This window comes from Salvelinus fontinalis, chromosome 29, assembly GCF_029448725.1.
Source record: "Salvelinus fontinalis isolate EN_2023a chromosome 29, ASM2944872v1, whole genome shotgun sequence".
Classification (NCBI taxonomy): Eukaryota; Metazoa; Chordata; class Actinopteri; order Salmoniformes; family Salmonidae; genus Salvelinus; species Salvelinus fontinalis.
The window spans coordinates 23,739,821-23,754,325 of record NC_074693.1 but is presented as its reverse complement, the minus strand read 5'-3'; the positions used below and the strand labels follow the sequence as shown (position 1 = coordinate 23,754,325).

Below are 14,505 nucleotides of genomic sequence, written 5' to 3'. Positions count from 1 at the left end.
ATATACACCTGTTCTGAAAGGCCCCAGAATCTGCAACACCACTAAGCAAGGTGCACCAGCAAGCAAGCAGCACTATGAAGACCAATGAGCTCTCCAAACAGGTCAGGGAAAAAGTACAGATCAGGCTTGGGTTGTAAAAAAATATCAAAAACTTTGAACATCCCACGGAGCACCATTAAATCCATTATTTAAAAATGGAAAGAATATGGCACCACAACAAACCTGCCAAGAGAGGGCCGCCCACCAAAACTCACGGACCAGGCAAGGAGTGCATTAATCAGATAGGCAACAAAGAGACCAAGATAACCCTGAAGGAGCTGCAAAGCTCCACAGCGGAGATTGGAGTATCTGTCCATAGGACCACTTTAAGCCGAACAATCCACAGAGCTGGGCTTTACGGAAGAGTGACCAGAAGAAAATAAGCACACATGTTTGGTGTTTGCCAAAAGGCACTTGGGAGACTTCCCAAACATATAGAAGAAGGTACTCTGGTCAGGTGAGACTAAAATTTAGCTGTTTGGCCATCAAGGAAAGCGCTATGTCTGGCGCAAACCAACACCTCTCATCACCCCGAGAACACCATTCCCACAGTGAAGCATGGGGGTGGCAGATTCATGCTGTTGGGATGTTTTTCATCGGCAGGGACTGGGAAACTGGTCAGAATTGAAGAAATTATGGATGGTGCTAAATACAGGAAATTCTTGAGGGAAACCTGTTTCAGTCTTCAAGAGATTTGAGACTGGGACAGAGGTTCACCTTCCAGCAGGACAATGATCCTAAGCATACTGCTAAAGCAACACTTGGGTGGTTTAAGAGTAAACATTTAAATGTTTTGGAATGGCCTAGTCAAAGCCGAGACCTCAATCCAATTGAGAATCTGTGGTATGACTTAAAGATTACTGTACATCAGCAGAACCCATCCAACTTGAAGGAGCTGGAGCATTTTTGCCTTGAAGAATGGTGGAAAATCCCAGTGGCTAGATGTGCCAAGCTTTTAGAGACATACCCAAGAGACTTGCAGCTGTAATTGCTGCAAAAGGTGGCTCTACAAAGTATTGACTTTGGGTGGGGTGAATAGTTATGCATGCTCAAGTTTTCAGTTTTTTTGTCTTATTTCTTGTTTGTTTCACAATAAAAAATATTTTGCATCTTCAAAGTGGTAGGCATGTTGTGTAAATCAAATGACACAACCCCCCCCAAAAAATCAATTTTAATTCCAGGTTGTAAGGCAACAAAATAGGAAAAATGCCAAGGGGGGTGAATACTTTCGCGAGCCACTGTAGATTTCTCCTAAACTGTACTGTCAGTTGGTCCGGTCGCTGCCTGGCTTGTCTTAGCATGCCTAATTGGATTTCAACTAGACTCTGTTTCCTGTCCAGCTATCAGTGCCTCCCCTTTAACACTACCTCTCAGAGAGAGGGAGACAGAGAGAGGATGGTGGAAGATAAACAGAGAGGTAATGTCTCTGTGTGTGTGTTTGCTCATTCAAATCTGGAGGATAAGAGCTAGAGTGTGTGACAAGAGATGCAGAGTGGGTTAGCAAACAGCAAAGCTCATCCAAAGTGATTGTTCCATGGTTGAGAGTGAGAGGAGAGTGATATTAAGAGAGGGAAAGTCTAAGATGGTGAAAGTGTCAGAGAGAGATAGAGAGATAGAGAGAACGGAAGTGAGAGTGAAGGAATGAAAGAAAGCTTGGACATTCTACAAGCTATACTAATGACGATCAAGATGGTGAAAGTGGCACAACGTGAGAGACAAAAAGAAAGAAAGACAGACGTTAAGCGACTGTACTAATGACTTCTGTAGACAGTCAAGATGGAGAGTAGCAGAGAGATAGTGAGAGACAAAGAGAAAGATAGAAGGCCCAGAAAGCCCAGTCAGACAGACAGAAAAGACAGACAGACAGACAGACAGACAGACAGACAGACAGACAGACAGACAGACAGACAGACAGACAGACAGAAGGCACAGACATACAGACAGGCTACGAGCTGTACCAATGAATTTTGTGGACAGCTTGGAGACATTTGTAAACACAGCAGTCACGATTACTGTTGATTCACAGCCAGATTAGGGGCAGATTTATCACCAGCCACAGACGGACAGACAGACAGACAGACAGGGAAATCCCGACCGTGGCTCTAAAGTGGGGTAAAGTCTATGTACTGATCTCACATTATTACAAGACATTTACTCCAGTGGAAAAAACACCCCTGATTTTGTACATTTCATCCGTTTTCCATCACACTGCAGGGAAAGAACAGCATGAGATGAATAGTGCAATAATGAATGTAGGTTTGTTTTATTATTTATTTAACGATTGACCATACATCAATCCCTGCCGCTGGGCTATGTTTGTACTGTATTTGCAGAGAAATGCTGTACTGATCAGCCTTTTCTCCTCACTAAAACACTTACATCTAGCTGTTCTTTTCTCAACTCTTTCTCTTCATCTACATTTCTCTCTCTCTCTCCACCCCCTGTGCTGCTGCCTTCTTCACCCTCTTTAAAAATTCTCTCGCTCTTTCCCCCTCACTACAACCCCCTCCAATATCCTGTCCTTTTCTCTTTCTCCCCCTTGGCCAATTCTCTTTCCCCCTTTCTCTACCCCCTGCTCCCCCTTCTCTATTTTTACTCTCCACAGTCCACCCCTCTGCACCGCCTGCACCCCCCTCTTTCTCTATTTCCTCTCCTCCTTCCATCGCTCCTCTGTGGGTGCATGTGTTGTCAGAGGAGGCTGGAGGAGATAAGAGGCCTAACTAGCTGCATTAGCTCTATGCATTATTCACGAAAGGGAATGGGAAAGGGGGATACCTAGTCAGTTGTCCAACTGAATGTATTCAACTGAAATGTGTCTTCCGCATTTAACCCAAACCTTCTCAATCAGAAAGGTGTGGGGGGCTGCCTTAATCGACATCCACGTCTTCTGGAGCCCTGCAGTCTGTGTGAGTCTGGGTCATTTCCTAGCTGCGCACTAGGGGCCTCTGCGTCTGGGGACCAGGCCTGGTGAAGGAGCTCTGTGTCCGGGGACCGGGCCTGGTGAAAGAGCAGCATGTCAGGGACATTCAGGGAACAGGAGCCGCTGAAATGGGAATGACACTTGAAAGAACAGAGAGGCACTAAACAAGTGTTTAACTGTGTCTTTATTTTGATCACAGGAGGTTGATGACATCGTAATTGGGGAGGACGGGCTCTTGGTAATGTCTAGAGCGGAATAGGTGGAATGGTATCAAATACATCAAACACATGGTTTGCGCCGTTCCAGACATTATTATAAACCATCCTCCCTCAGCAGTCTCCACTGATTTCGATAAGGTGAACATATTCCGACTCAGAGCCATTATATTAGTGCACAAAGCACGGTCTGAGCGTATTTGGGTCACAGAATGTTGCCCTACACTTCAGCCTCATCCACAGTTGATGTTTGTATAACGGCTGGTGCCGTTTTTCTGAGATCCTTGGCACAGCTCCTTTCAACCGCAGTGGAATTGTCTTTCCTCTTACAGCTTTTAAAAGGGGCCAGTTGGAACGGTCTCTGAACTGGGTTGATATGAAATTTTTATTCAGATAACCAGACAAAGCTAGATTGCCTCTTCTCTAACACAACATCATGTGCTTTTCAGGCTACACTGCTTTGATTGGGGCAAGGAGGCCTGGGGGTGGGGAGAACAGTGGTGGCCTCTATCATAAAACCACACTGCTGCTTAGACTGGTTCTAACAGAAAGAGAAAGACTCTGCTTGTTCAGCGAACATTATGACACGTACAGTAGCAGTCAAAAGTTTGGACACACCTACTCACTCCAGGGTTTTTCTTTATTTTTACTATTTTCTACATTGTAGAATAATAGTGAAGACATCAAAACTATGAAATAACACATATGGAATCATGTAATAACCAAAAAAGTGTTACACAAATCAACATTTATTTTATATTTGAGATTCTTCAAAGTAGCCACCCTTTGCCTTGATGACAGCTTTGCACACGCTTGGCATTCTCTCAACCCGCTTAATGAGGTAGTCACCGGGAATGCATTTCAAGTAACAGGTGTGCCTTGTTAAAAGTTAATTTGCAGATTTTCTTTCCTTCTTAATGCGTTTGAGCCAATCAGTTGTGTTGTTACAAGGTACGGGTGGTATACAGAAGAGAGTCCTATTTGGTAAAATACCAAGTCCATATTATGTCAAGAACAGCTCAAATAAGCAAAGAGAAACGACAGTCCATCATTACTTTAAGACATGAAGGTCAGTCAATCCGGAAAATTTCAAGAACTTTTAAAGTTTCTTCAAGTGCACTCGCAACAACCATGACGTGCTGAAAAACCATCAAGCGATGAAACTGGCTCTCACGAGGACCGCTACAGGAAAGGAAGACCCAGAGTTACCTCTGCTGCAGAGGATAAGTTCATTAGAGATACCAGCCTCAGATATCGGAAATTAACTGCACCTCAGATTGCAGCCCAAATAAATGCTTCAGAGAGCTCAAGTAACAGACACATCTCAACATCAACTGTTCAGAGGAGACTCCATGAATCAGGTCTTCATGGTCGAATTGCTGCAAGGAAACCACTACTAAAGGACACCAATAATAATAAGAGACTTGCTTGGGCCAAGAAACATGAGCAGTGGACATCAGACCGGTGGAAATTTGTACTTTTGGGTCACATGCTTCCCACCGTGAAGCATGGAGGAGGAGGTGTGATGGTGTGGGAGTTCTTTGCTGGTGACATTGTCTGTGTTTTATTTAGAATTCAGGGCACACTTAACAAGCATGACTACCACAGCATTATGCAGCAATACACCATCCCATTTGGTTTGCGCTTAGTGGGACTATCATTTGTTTTTCAACAGGACAATGACCCAACACACCTCCAGGCTGTGTAAGGGCTATTTGACCAAGAAGGAGAGTGATGGAGTGCTGCATCAGATGACCAGGTCTCCACAACCACCCGACCTCAACCCAATTGAGATGGTTTGGGATGAGTTGGACCGCAGAGTGAAGGAAAAGCAGCCAACAAGTGCTCAGCAAATGTGGTAAATCCTTCAAGACTGTTGGAAAAGCATTCCAGGTGACTACCTCATGAAGCTGGTTGAGAAAATGCCAAGAGTGTGCTAAGCTGTCATCAAGGCAAAGGGAGACTACTTTAAAGAATCTAAAATCAAATTTTTGTTATTTATTTGTTTAACCCTTTTTTGGTTACTACATGATTCCATGTGTTATTTCATAGTTTTGATGTCTTCACTATTATTCTACAATGTAGAATATAGTAAAAATAAAGTAAAACCCTTGAATGAGTTGCTGTGTCCAAACTTTTGACTGGTACTGTATATGTTATGACGCCACAGCACTGTGGGTATATATCCACTCTTTGCATTGTATCAGTTACCCCAGAATGTATCATTGTTTTGCATTATGAGGCAATGACAGTGCAACTGATTGATTTGTTGTTCTATTCTGCACAGGCGACTACCAGGATTACAAATTCTTCTTGGTCCTGATGATCACAAGGGCCCTCTTCCACCTCTTGTCGGCCAATCCCGATGGGGCTCCGGAGCTGATGTCACAGATGGCCCGAGGATTTTCATGTTCGGGAATCCAGAAGATACAAGCAATACCACGGTGAGTGACAGACAGACAGACAGACAGACAGACAGACAGACAGACAGACAGACAGACAGACAGAGAGACAGACAGACAGACAGACAGACAGACAGACAGACAGACAGACAGACAGACAGACAGACAGACAGACAGACAGACAGACAGACAGACAGTATCTGGTCTTGGCACATTCACTAAACACTTGAGGCTGGTCTCAGTACTTTGAACTGGCTTCCTTATCTCATTCCTTAACTTCTACAATATATACAGTATTAATATATTAACATTATCATAACAATCTATACAGATGTAGGATCTTAATTGGATCACTCTTTTGTTGCTGAGAATTCTCCTGCACAGCAGTAAATGCAAACTTGTAGTGTATCCAAGGTTTTAAAAGGCTTCTAAAGTTGGCAATTTCCAATTTAAAATGTCAGACTTGATTTGACCAAACAAAAAATGTATCAAGCCCTACAAAAAATGTCCATTGATTATAATCCACATAATAATTCATATTTCCTTTTGCTGCAGGATTATTTTCCCGCTGTAGCTAACTGGCTCAACTTAAGATCCTACATCTGTATACTCCGATATGCAGATCACTGATGGAATATTTGAGAGAGTTTAAGGAGTGAGTAATGAATTACAAAAGTGAATTGTGTATTACCTTGCCGAAAATTGGACAATGGATTATGTATAGCCAAAATGCATAGGTCAAAAGGCAGTCTGCTAAGATAGTTGGGGCAGCAGTGAACCCATTCCTCAGTGATCCAGGTGATCATGTATTTATGGATGGTGTCTGCAGCAGCAAGAGAAAGTGTCACCGAAGATGACTTCCTGACTCGGCAAGGGCACAGGGAGCAGAGTGAAAATGTGTGTGTGTTTCTGTGTGTATGTGTGTGGTTGTGTGTGTATTTGTGTGTGTGAGTGAGAAAGAGAGATGAAGAAACAGAGCTAGAGACAGGTTTCACCTGAGTCAGCACTGCAGCATGGATACACACACATCTGAGTGTGTATCCATGCGACATCTGCACATGCACACACACTCATAAGTAGATACTTGTCCATCTGCACACAGAATCACATACTCACATACTCACACACACACACACACACACACACACACACACACACACACACACACACACACACACACACACACACACACACACACACACACACACACACACACACACACACACACACACACACACACACACACACACACACACACACACTTGAACAGCTCTCAGTGTCCATCTCAGATTGATTGAACAGGTTCGGGTAATGTGTGTGACTCAGGAGAAGCTGGTCTTTCAGGCCCAGCTGTCAGAGACGAGTTACCCCTCATCCACAACAATCCGGATCAACGGGATGCCAAGGTAACACCCTGTCCAGGCCCGCTCAGAAAGAGGACATAATCCTCTTATAGACCCACAGCATTGGCTTCAATGAGGGTAACGCTAGAGGGCTAGCCTTAGCACCTTAGAAGATTCACTTCGATTGGGATAAAGTTAGTAGACTGGGCTAGCCTTACCTTAGCGCCTACGACCATTCATTTCAATGTGTAGGATGTTAGCGGCCTGGCATGGCGCCTGAGAGCATTCACTTCAATTTGTTAGCGGTCTAGCCATTAAGAGCTTTCAGTGTACTGAATGACTAAACGAGTCTGCTCACTCCACAGTTTCTCCCGCAAATATCTTTATTTAACTGATACTCCATCCCTCTATTGCTCAAGTAGAGGAACGCAAACAGTCTGCAGTGCATCATTCAAAACCTGAATCAGTGAACAGTCTGATATTGCCAGCTAATCACGCTGATTGATAGAACATTCGCCTGCAGTTGGCAGTTACTTCCTGTTTAGCCAGTTCCTTTGTCATTGTGTGGCATGGCATGACAATAAAAAGAGGTTGGCTGAAGCACAGGCACTCAGACAGAATACAGCACTCAGATGCTGTAGTTACTGAAGCAGAGCAAGCAGACTGGAGAGTCCTGAAACAGCCAGTCAGACCGTGATAACGTCTTCTCTCTGAGCTCGAGGAAAGTTGACAGTGTTTTTGGTGGAGCTGATCAGCCTCAGCTGCAGATGGAGGTGATAGAGGAGGAGCTTTGTGTATCGATCACTTCAGCACCAAATCCATCATCGTTAGCCACTATTGAGCTCTCTCTCTCTCGCTTCTCTATTCAATTCAGTTTCAATTTTCTCTCTCTCTATTCAATTCAATTTCAATTGAATCTCTCTCTCCTGCTGTGCAGTATGCTAGTAGCAGGGTTGCAGGGGATGTTCATTCAACTCACAGTATGATCCCATCCATCAACCTAGATCTTTTCTTTATTGAGTGCTAACGTTAGCATGGATATCAACAAATTAACAATGGACTGATTTGAATTAAGGTTGCAATTTAAATTCAGTTTACCTAGACGCTGTGTGTCTATGTCCAATTTTAGCATCGTACTGAACCCAGACGGAACCCAGACTGTCAGAAACCTCAGAAACATCAGATAAAGCATGTCAGTGAATTATCAGAGGATGAATATGGCCAACACGAGGAGGGCTATTGATTGGCTGTTGGGGAGGAAACAGTATTGCGGGGTGGTGTTGGCCATGAGTTGTGGTCAGACTGAGCGAATGCTGAGCACACTTCTCTGGGATTTGATTAAAACATAACGAACCCCTTCCACTCTCCCTCCTCCTGTTTCTTTACCTCCCTCCATCCCTCGTTCCCAGCCACCTACATATCTGCATAAAGGGTAGGCTGAACAGAAAGTGCACTGCTGCAAAGTTGTCAGTTGTGATAAACACAGAGACAAGTAGTGTCTGTGTGTGTGTGTGTGTGTGTGTGTGTGTGTGTGTGTGTGTGTGTGTGTGTGTGCGTGTGCGTGTGCGTGTGCGTGTGTGCGCGCGCGCAATGTGTATGTGCGTGTTTGTTCCTTCTTAAATGTTCTAAAAGCGTGTCCTATAAGCGTGGTTGTCCTATGTGTCACATCTTGTTGAGTGTGACGTGTTTCGCCTTGTGAATGTAGAGTTGAATACCCTTCTGACTCCCTCCTCCCAAACAACACAAGATACAGATCTGTTACTAACATAATTGTAGTCCAACACAACACTAAGATCTGTCTTCCGTCCTTCTCTGGTTCCCATTTCAACAATACCTTTTTGTCTGTCTTTCCTTTCTGCTTCTGTGGTTGGTCGGCCCAATTGAGGTAATATGTATTGTGTAGTTAAAGTGACTATGCATATATGATAAACAGAGAGTAGCAGTAGCGTAAAAGAGGGGTTGGGGGGGGGGGGGGGCACACAATGCAAATAGTCCAGGTAGCCATTTGATTACCTGTTCAGGAGTCTTATGGCTTGGGGGTAAAAACTGTTGAGAAGCCTATTTTTTCCTTGACCTGGCACTCCGTATCGCTTGCCATGTGGTAGTAGGGAGAACAGTCTATGACTGGGGTGGCTGGGGTCTTTGACAATTTTTAGGGCCTTCCTCTGACACCGCCTGGTGTAGAGGTTTTGGATGGCAGGCAGCTTAGCCCCAGTGATGTACTGGGCCGTACGCACTACCCTCTGTAGTGCCTTGCGGTCGGAGGCCGAGCAATTGCCGTACCAGGCAGTGATGCAACCAGTCAGGATGCTCTCAACGTTGCAGCTGTAGAACCTTTTGAGGATCTGAGGACCCATGCCAAATCTTTTTAGTTTCCTGAGGGGGGAATAGATTTGTCGTGACCTCTTCACGACTGTCTTGGTGTGTTTGGACCATTCTAGTTTGTTGGTGATGTGGACACCAAGGAACTTGAAGCTCTCAACCTGCTCCACTACAGCCCCGTCGATGAGAATGGGAGTGCTTGGTCCTCCTTTTCCTGTAGTCCACAATCATCTCCTTAGTCTTGGTTATGTTGAGGGATAGGTTGTTATTCTGGCACCACCCGGCCAGGTCTCTGACCTCCCTATAGGCTGTCTCGTCGTTATCGGTGATCAGGCCTACCACTGTTGTGTTGTCTGCAAACTTAATGATGGTGTTGGAGTCGTGCCTGGCCATGCAGTCGTGGGTGAACAGGGAGTACAGGAGGGGACTGAGCACGCACCCCTGGGGAGCTCCAGTGTTGAGGATCAGCGTGGCAGATGTTTTGCTACCTACCCTCACCACCTGGGGGCGGCCCGTCAGGAAGTCCAGCAGGATCCAGTTGCAGAGGGAGGTGTTTAGTGCCAGGATCCTTAGCTTGGTGGTGAGCTTTGAGGGTACTATGGTGTTGAACGCTGAGCTGTAGTCAATGAATAGCATTCTCACATAGGTGTTCCTTTTGTCTAGGTGGGAAAGGGCAGTGTGAGTGCAATAGAGATTGCATCATATGTGTTTGGGCGGTATGCAAATTGGAGTGGGTCTAGGGTTTCTGGGATAATGGTGTTGATGTGAGCCATTACCAGCCTTTCAAAGCACTTCATGGCTACGGACGTGAGTGCTACGGGTCTGTAGTCATTTAGGCAGGTTGCCTTCGTGCTCTTGGGCACAGGGACTATGGTGGTCTGCTTGTAACATGTTGGTATTACAGACTCAATCAGGGACATGTTGAAAATGTCAGTGAAGACACCTGCCAGTTGGTCAGCACATGCCCGGAGCACACGTCCTGGTAATCCGTCTGGCCCCGCAGCCTTGTGAATGTTGACCTGTTTAAAGGTCTTACTCACGTCGGTTATGGAGAGCGTGATCACACAGTTGTCCGGGAACAGCTGATGCTCTCATGTATGCCTCAGTGTTGCTTGCCTCGAAGCGAGCATAGAAGTGATTTAGCTCGTCTGGTAGGCTCGTGTCACTGAGCAGCTTGCAGCTGTGCTTCCCTTTGTAGTCTGTAATAGTTTGCAAGCCTGACACATAAGACGAGCGTCGGAGCCGGTGTAGTATGTTTCAATCTTAGGCCTGTATTGACGCTTTGCCTGTTTGATGGTTCGTCGCAGGGCATAGCAGGATTTCTTATAAGCTTCCGGGTTAGAGTCCCGCACCTTGAAAGCGGCAGCTCTACCCTTTTCCTAAGTGCGAATGTTGCCTGTAATCCATGGCTTCTGGTTGGGGTATGTACGTACAGTCACTGTGGGGATGACGTCCTCGATGCACTTATTGATGAAGCCAGTGACTGCTGTGGTGTACTCCTCAATGCCATCAGAAGAATCCCGGAACATGTTCCAGTTTAGCATCTGCTTCATCTGACCACTGGGCGAGTGGTTAAGAGTGTTGAGCCAGTAGCTGAAAGGTCGCTGGTTTGAATCCCAGAGCCGGCAAGGTGGAGAAATCTGCCATTGAGCAAGGCGGTTAACAACAACTGGGTGCTGGTGATGTAAACTAAGGCAGCCCACTGCAGCTCTCTGATTTAGAGGTGTTGGATTAAATGTGAAAAACATATTTCAGTTGTGTGCAACAAAGTTTTTCATTTTATCCTCCCTCTCTCTCTCACCCTTTTGACACCCCTGTCGCTCTCTCTCTCTCACCCTTTTAACACCCCTGTCGCTCTCTCTCTCTCTCTCTCACCCTTTTAACACCCCTGTCGCTCTCTCTCTCTCTCTCTCTCTCTCTCTCTCTCTCTCTCTCTCTCTCTCTCTCTCTCTCTCTCTCTCTCTCTCTCTCTCTGTGTAGTTAAATGGAGGAGAAAGAGAGGAGTAGGAGTCGGTCTCTGTCTCGTAGCCGTAGGGCCACCCGGGTGCAGCAGGTGGTGGGGACATTGATCAGACGCACCCGCGAATCACTCAGCAGGTACAGTATCAACACATGAGAGGCATATGCATTCACAGATAGAGAAACACACATTCATAGACAGAGAAACCTACATAGATTCGATGTCAAGAGGTTTGCACTCCCACAATAGAATGAAGTGTGTGGACTGGCCACCTGTTAGTCATGCTAGTAAACACGCCAGAAACAGCTGACAGAGATGGAAGAGGATGCCTTTAGCCCTCTGTAGTGAATCTAATTCAATGTTTTACACAAATACTTCACTCACATAGTCTCACACCAGCTGCTCTGCCACTCCCAATAACCCCTGACCTCTAACCCCTATTTAACCCCTGTTTGACCTCTCAGAGAGCGGATCCTTGGGGATGGGAGGTCCAACCGGTCTGGCAGCGTGACCAGTCAGAACTTCCCGGTGAGGCTAACGGTTCAGATCGTCAGAGACCCGGTGTTGGACTCCAGCGGTCATGGGTTCTCCCTCTCCAAACAGCACCCTCTGCTGGTCAGGGACGTGGCTACAGGTACGCCATGCGCGTGTGTCTGAGAGAGCGAGAGAGTGAACGCTCTCTCCGAAATGTGGCCACCTGCTTCATCATGCCGCAGTAGACTCGCCCACAGCAAGACAGATTTAGGCACACACAAACACATGCACACACACATGTGCGCGTACGCACACACACACCAACCCTCTCCTGGCATTTAGAATGCCAGGCACTGTGCCAGAAAAGCCAGTGAAACAACAGAGCCACCTGCTCATCCTTTTTAGATTTGATCACTCTTCATTTAGCTGGACACACACATTAACACATACACACACGCCTTGCTGAGCTGTGTGTTTCTTTCCTCTCTGTAGAATCTACTGATCAATACCCTGATCAATACCCTGATCAATACCCTGAGGAGTACCCTGCTGCCCCCGGCCCAATAATCACAACTTGCTGCAGAGAGAGAGAGGGGGAGTGAGAGAAAGAGAGAGGGGGGAGACAGAGAGGGAGGGAGAGAGAGAGGGGGAGGGAGAAGGAGAGGGAGGGGGGAAACAGAGAGGGGGAGAGAGAAAGAGAGGGGAGAGACAGAGAGGGAGGGAGAGGGAGAGAGAGGGTGGAGACAGAGAGGGAGCGAGAGAGGGAGAGAGAGAGGGAGGGAGAGAGAGAGGGAGAAAGAGGGGGGAGACAGAGAGGGACGGAGAGAGAGAGAGAGGGAGAGAGAGGGGTGAGACAGAGAGGGAGGGAGAAAGAGAGGGGGAAGACAGAGAGGGAGAGAGAGGGGGAGACAGAGGGAGGGAGAGAGAGAGGGAGAGAGAGGGGGGAGACAGAGAGGGAGGGAGAGAGAGAGGGGGAGGGAGGGAGAAAGAGAAGGAGGGGGAAACAGAGAGGGGGAGAGAGAGAGGGGCAGGGAGAAAGAGAGGGGAGAGACAGAGAGGGAGGGAGAAGGAGAGAGAGGGTGGAGACAGAGAGGGAGCGAGAGAGGGAGAGAGAGAGGGAGGGAGAGAGAGAGGGAGAGAGAGGGGGGAGACAGAGAGGGACGGAGAGAGAGGGAGGGAGAGAGAGAGGGGGAAGACAGAGAGGGAGGGAGAGAGAGAGGGAGAGAGAGGGGGGAGACAGAGAGGGAGGGAGAGAGAGGGAAAGAGGGGGGGAGGGAGAGAGGGAGGGAGAGAGAGGGGTAGAGAGAGGGGGAGTGAGAAGAGATGGAGAGAGAGAAAGAGAGAGAGGGAGAGTAAGAGAGAGAGAGTGTGAGTGAGTGAGAGAGAGTTAGAGAGAGAGAGAAAGAGAGAGTTAGAGAGAGAGATGGGGGGTAAACGAGAGGGAGGAGCGTGAGAGGCAGTGAGATGAGAGTGTCCCGGGAGGAAGGGTAGAGAGAAAAGGAGAGAGAGTGGAGCTGTAGGGATCAGGGTATTGGATCAGGGTATTGGATCAGGAAGGGTAGAGAGAAAAGGAGAGAGAGTGGAGCTGTAGGGATCAGGGTATTGGATCAGGAAGGGTAGAGAGAAAAGGAGAGAGAGTGGAGCTGTAGGGATCAGGGTATTGGATCAGGAAGGGTAGAGAGAAAAGGAGAGATAGTGGGGCTGTAGGTATCTGGGTATTGGATCATGAAGGGTAGAGAGAAAAGGAGAGAGAATGGGGCTGTAGGTATCAGGGTATTGGATCAGGGTATTGGCAGTGCTGGCATGAAAGCACAGCAGGGGGTTGGCAGACCTGACATTGTGAAAGAGGGAGAGAGAGTGAATGTGGTGCATGTGTGTGTGTGTGTGTGTGTGTGTGTGTGTGTGTGTGTGTGTGTGTGTGTGTGTGTGTGTGCGTGCGTGCGTGCGTGCGTGCGTGCGTGCGTGCGTGCGTGTGTGTGTGTGATAGTGCCATATGCTGTCAGTGGTTAGTAGAGTGGGATCAGGGACAGGGCTTTGCTGGGCAGGCGGAGGGGTGTGTGTGCGTGTGTGGAGAGAGAGGGCAGCAGAGTAACTGCTGTGCCTCAGTCCTGCTCTCTGGCCTGAGGACAAATGAGTATAAACAACCAACCAGAGAAAGCAGAGAGACTGGCAGAGAGACTGGCAGAGAGGATGGCAGAGAGACTGGCAGAGAGGCTGGCAGAGAGGCTGTCAGAGAAACTGGCAGAGAGACTGGCAGAGAGACTGACAGAGAGACTGGCAGAGAGGCTGGCAATGATCCAGAAAGACTGGCAGAGAGGCTGGCAAGGACCCAGAATAATGTTAACTCTCATATGCCTCCCCAGAGGAGCTACTGTAAGCACATGTGACTGTGTTGAACTATATAACTTTTTGTCCTCTGTGTGTGTGTAGGAGGCCCAGCAGATGGGATACTGTACCCTGGAGACCAGGTGATACAGATCAATGACCTGCTGGTGGACCATCTCAGCTATGAACAACTGCAAGACATCACCAAGTAACTAACGTTGTTATCTCTCTCTTTATTCCCCTGTTCCTCACTGTTATCTCTCTCTTTATTCCCTCTGTTCCTCACTGTTATCTCTCTTTATTCCCTCTGTTCCTCACTGTTATCTCTCTCTTTATTCCATCTGTTCCTCACTGTTATCTCACTTTATTCCCTCTGTTCCTCACTGTTATCTCTCTCTTTATTCCCTCTGTTCCTCACTGTTATCTCTCTCTTTATTCCCTCTGTTCCTCACTGTTATCTCTCTCTTTATTCCCTCTGTTCCTCACTGTTATCTCTCTTTATTCC

At 47.1% G+C, this 14,505-nt stretch overlaps 1 protein-coding gene across 4 annotated transcripts in view; it reads left to right on the top strand.

Moving 5' to 3' along the window:
* The window catches only part of LOC129827643 (FERM and PDZ domain-containing protein 1-like), a 35,961-nt gene that overhangs the window by 9,023 nt on the left and 12,433 nt on the right, over positions 1 to 14,505 (top strand). For 3 of the 4 annotated variants that reach the window (XM_055888666.1, XM_055888669.1, XM_055888667.1), the window contains exons 2-5: positions 5,462 to 5,618; positions 11,222 to 11,338; positions 11,666 to 11,835; positions 14,106 to 14,208. In XM_055888666.1, the coding sequence (XP_055744641.1) occupies positions 11,226 to 11,338; positions 11,666 to 11,835; positions 14,106 to 14,208 (386 nt within the window). In that variant the 5' untranslated portion in view covers positions 5,462 to 5,618; positions 11,222 to 11,225. Of the gene's footprint in view, positions 1 to 4,040; positions 5,068 to 5,461; positions 5,619 to 11,221; positions 11,339 to 11,665; positions 11,836 to 14,105; positions 14,209 to 14,505 lie in introns of those variants that run through there. The other variant, XM_055888668.1, reaches the window with a different exon arrangement.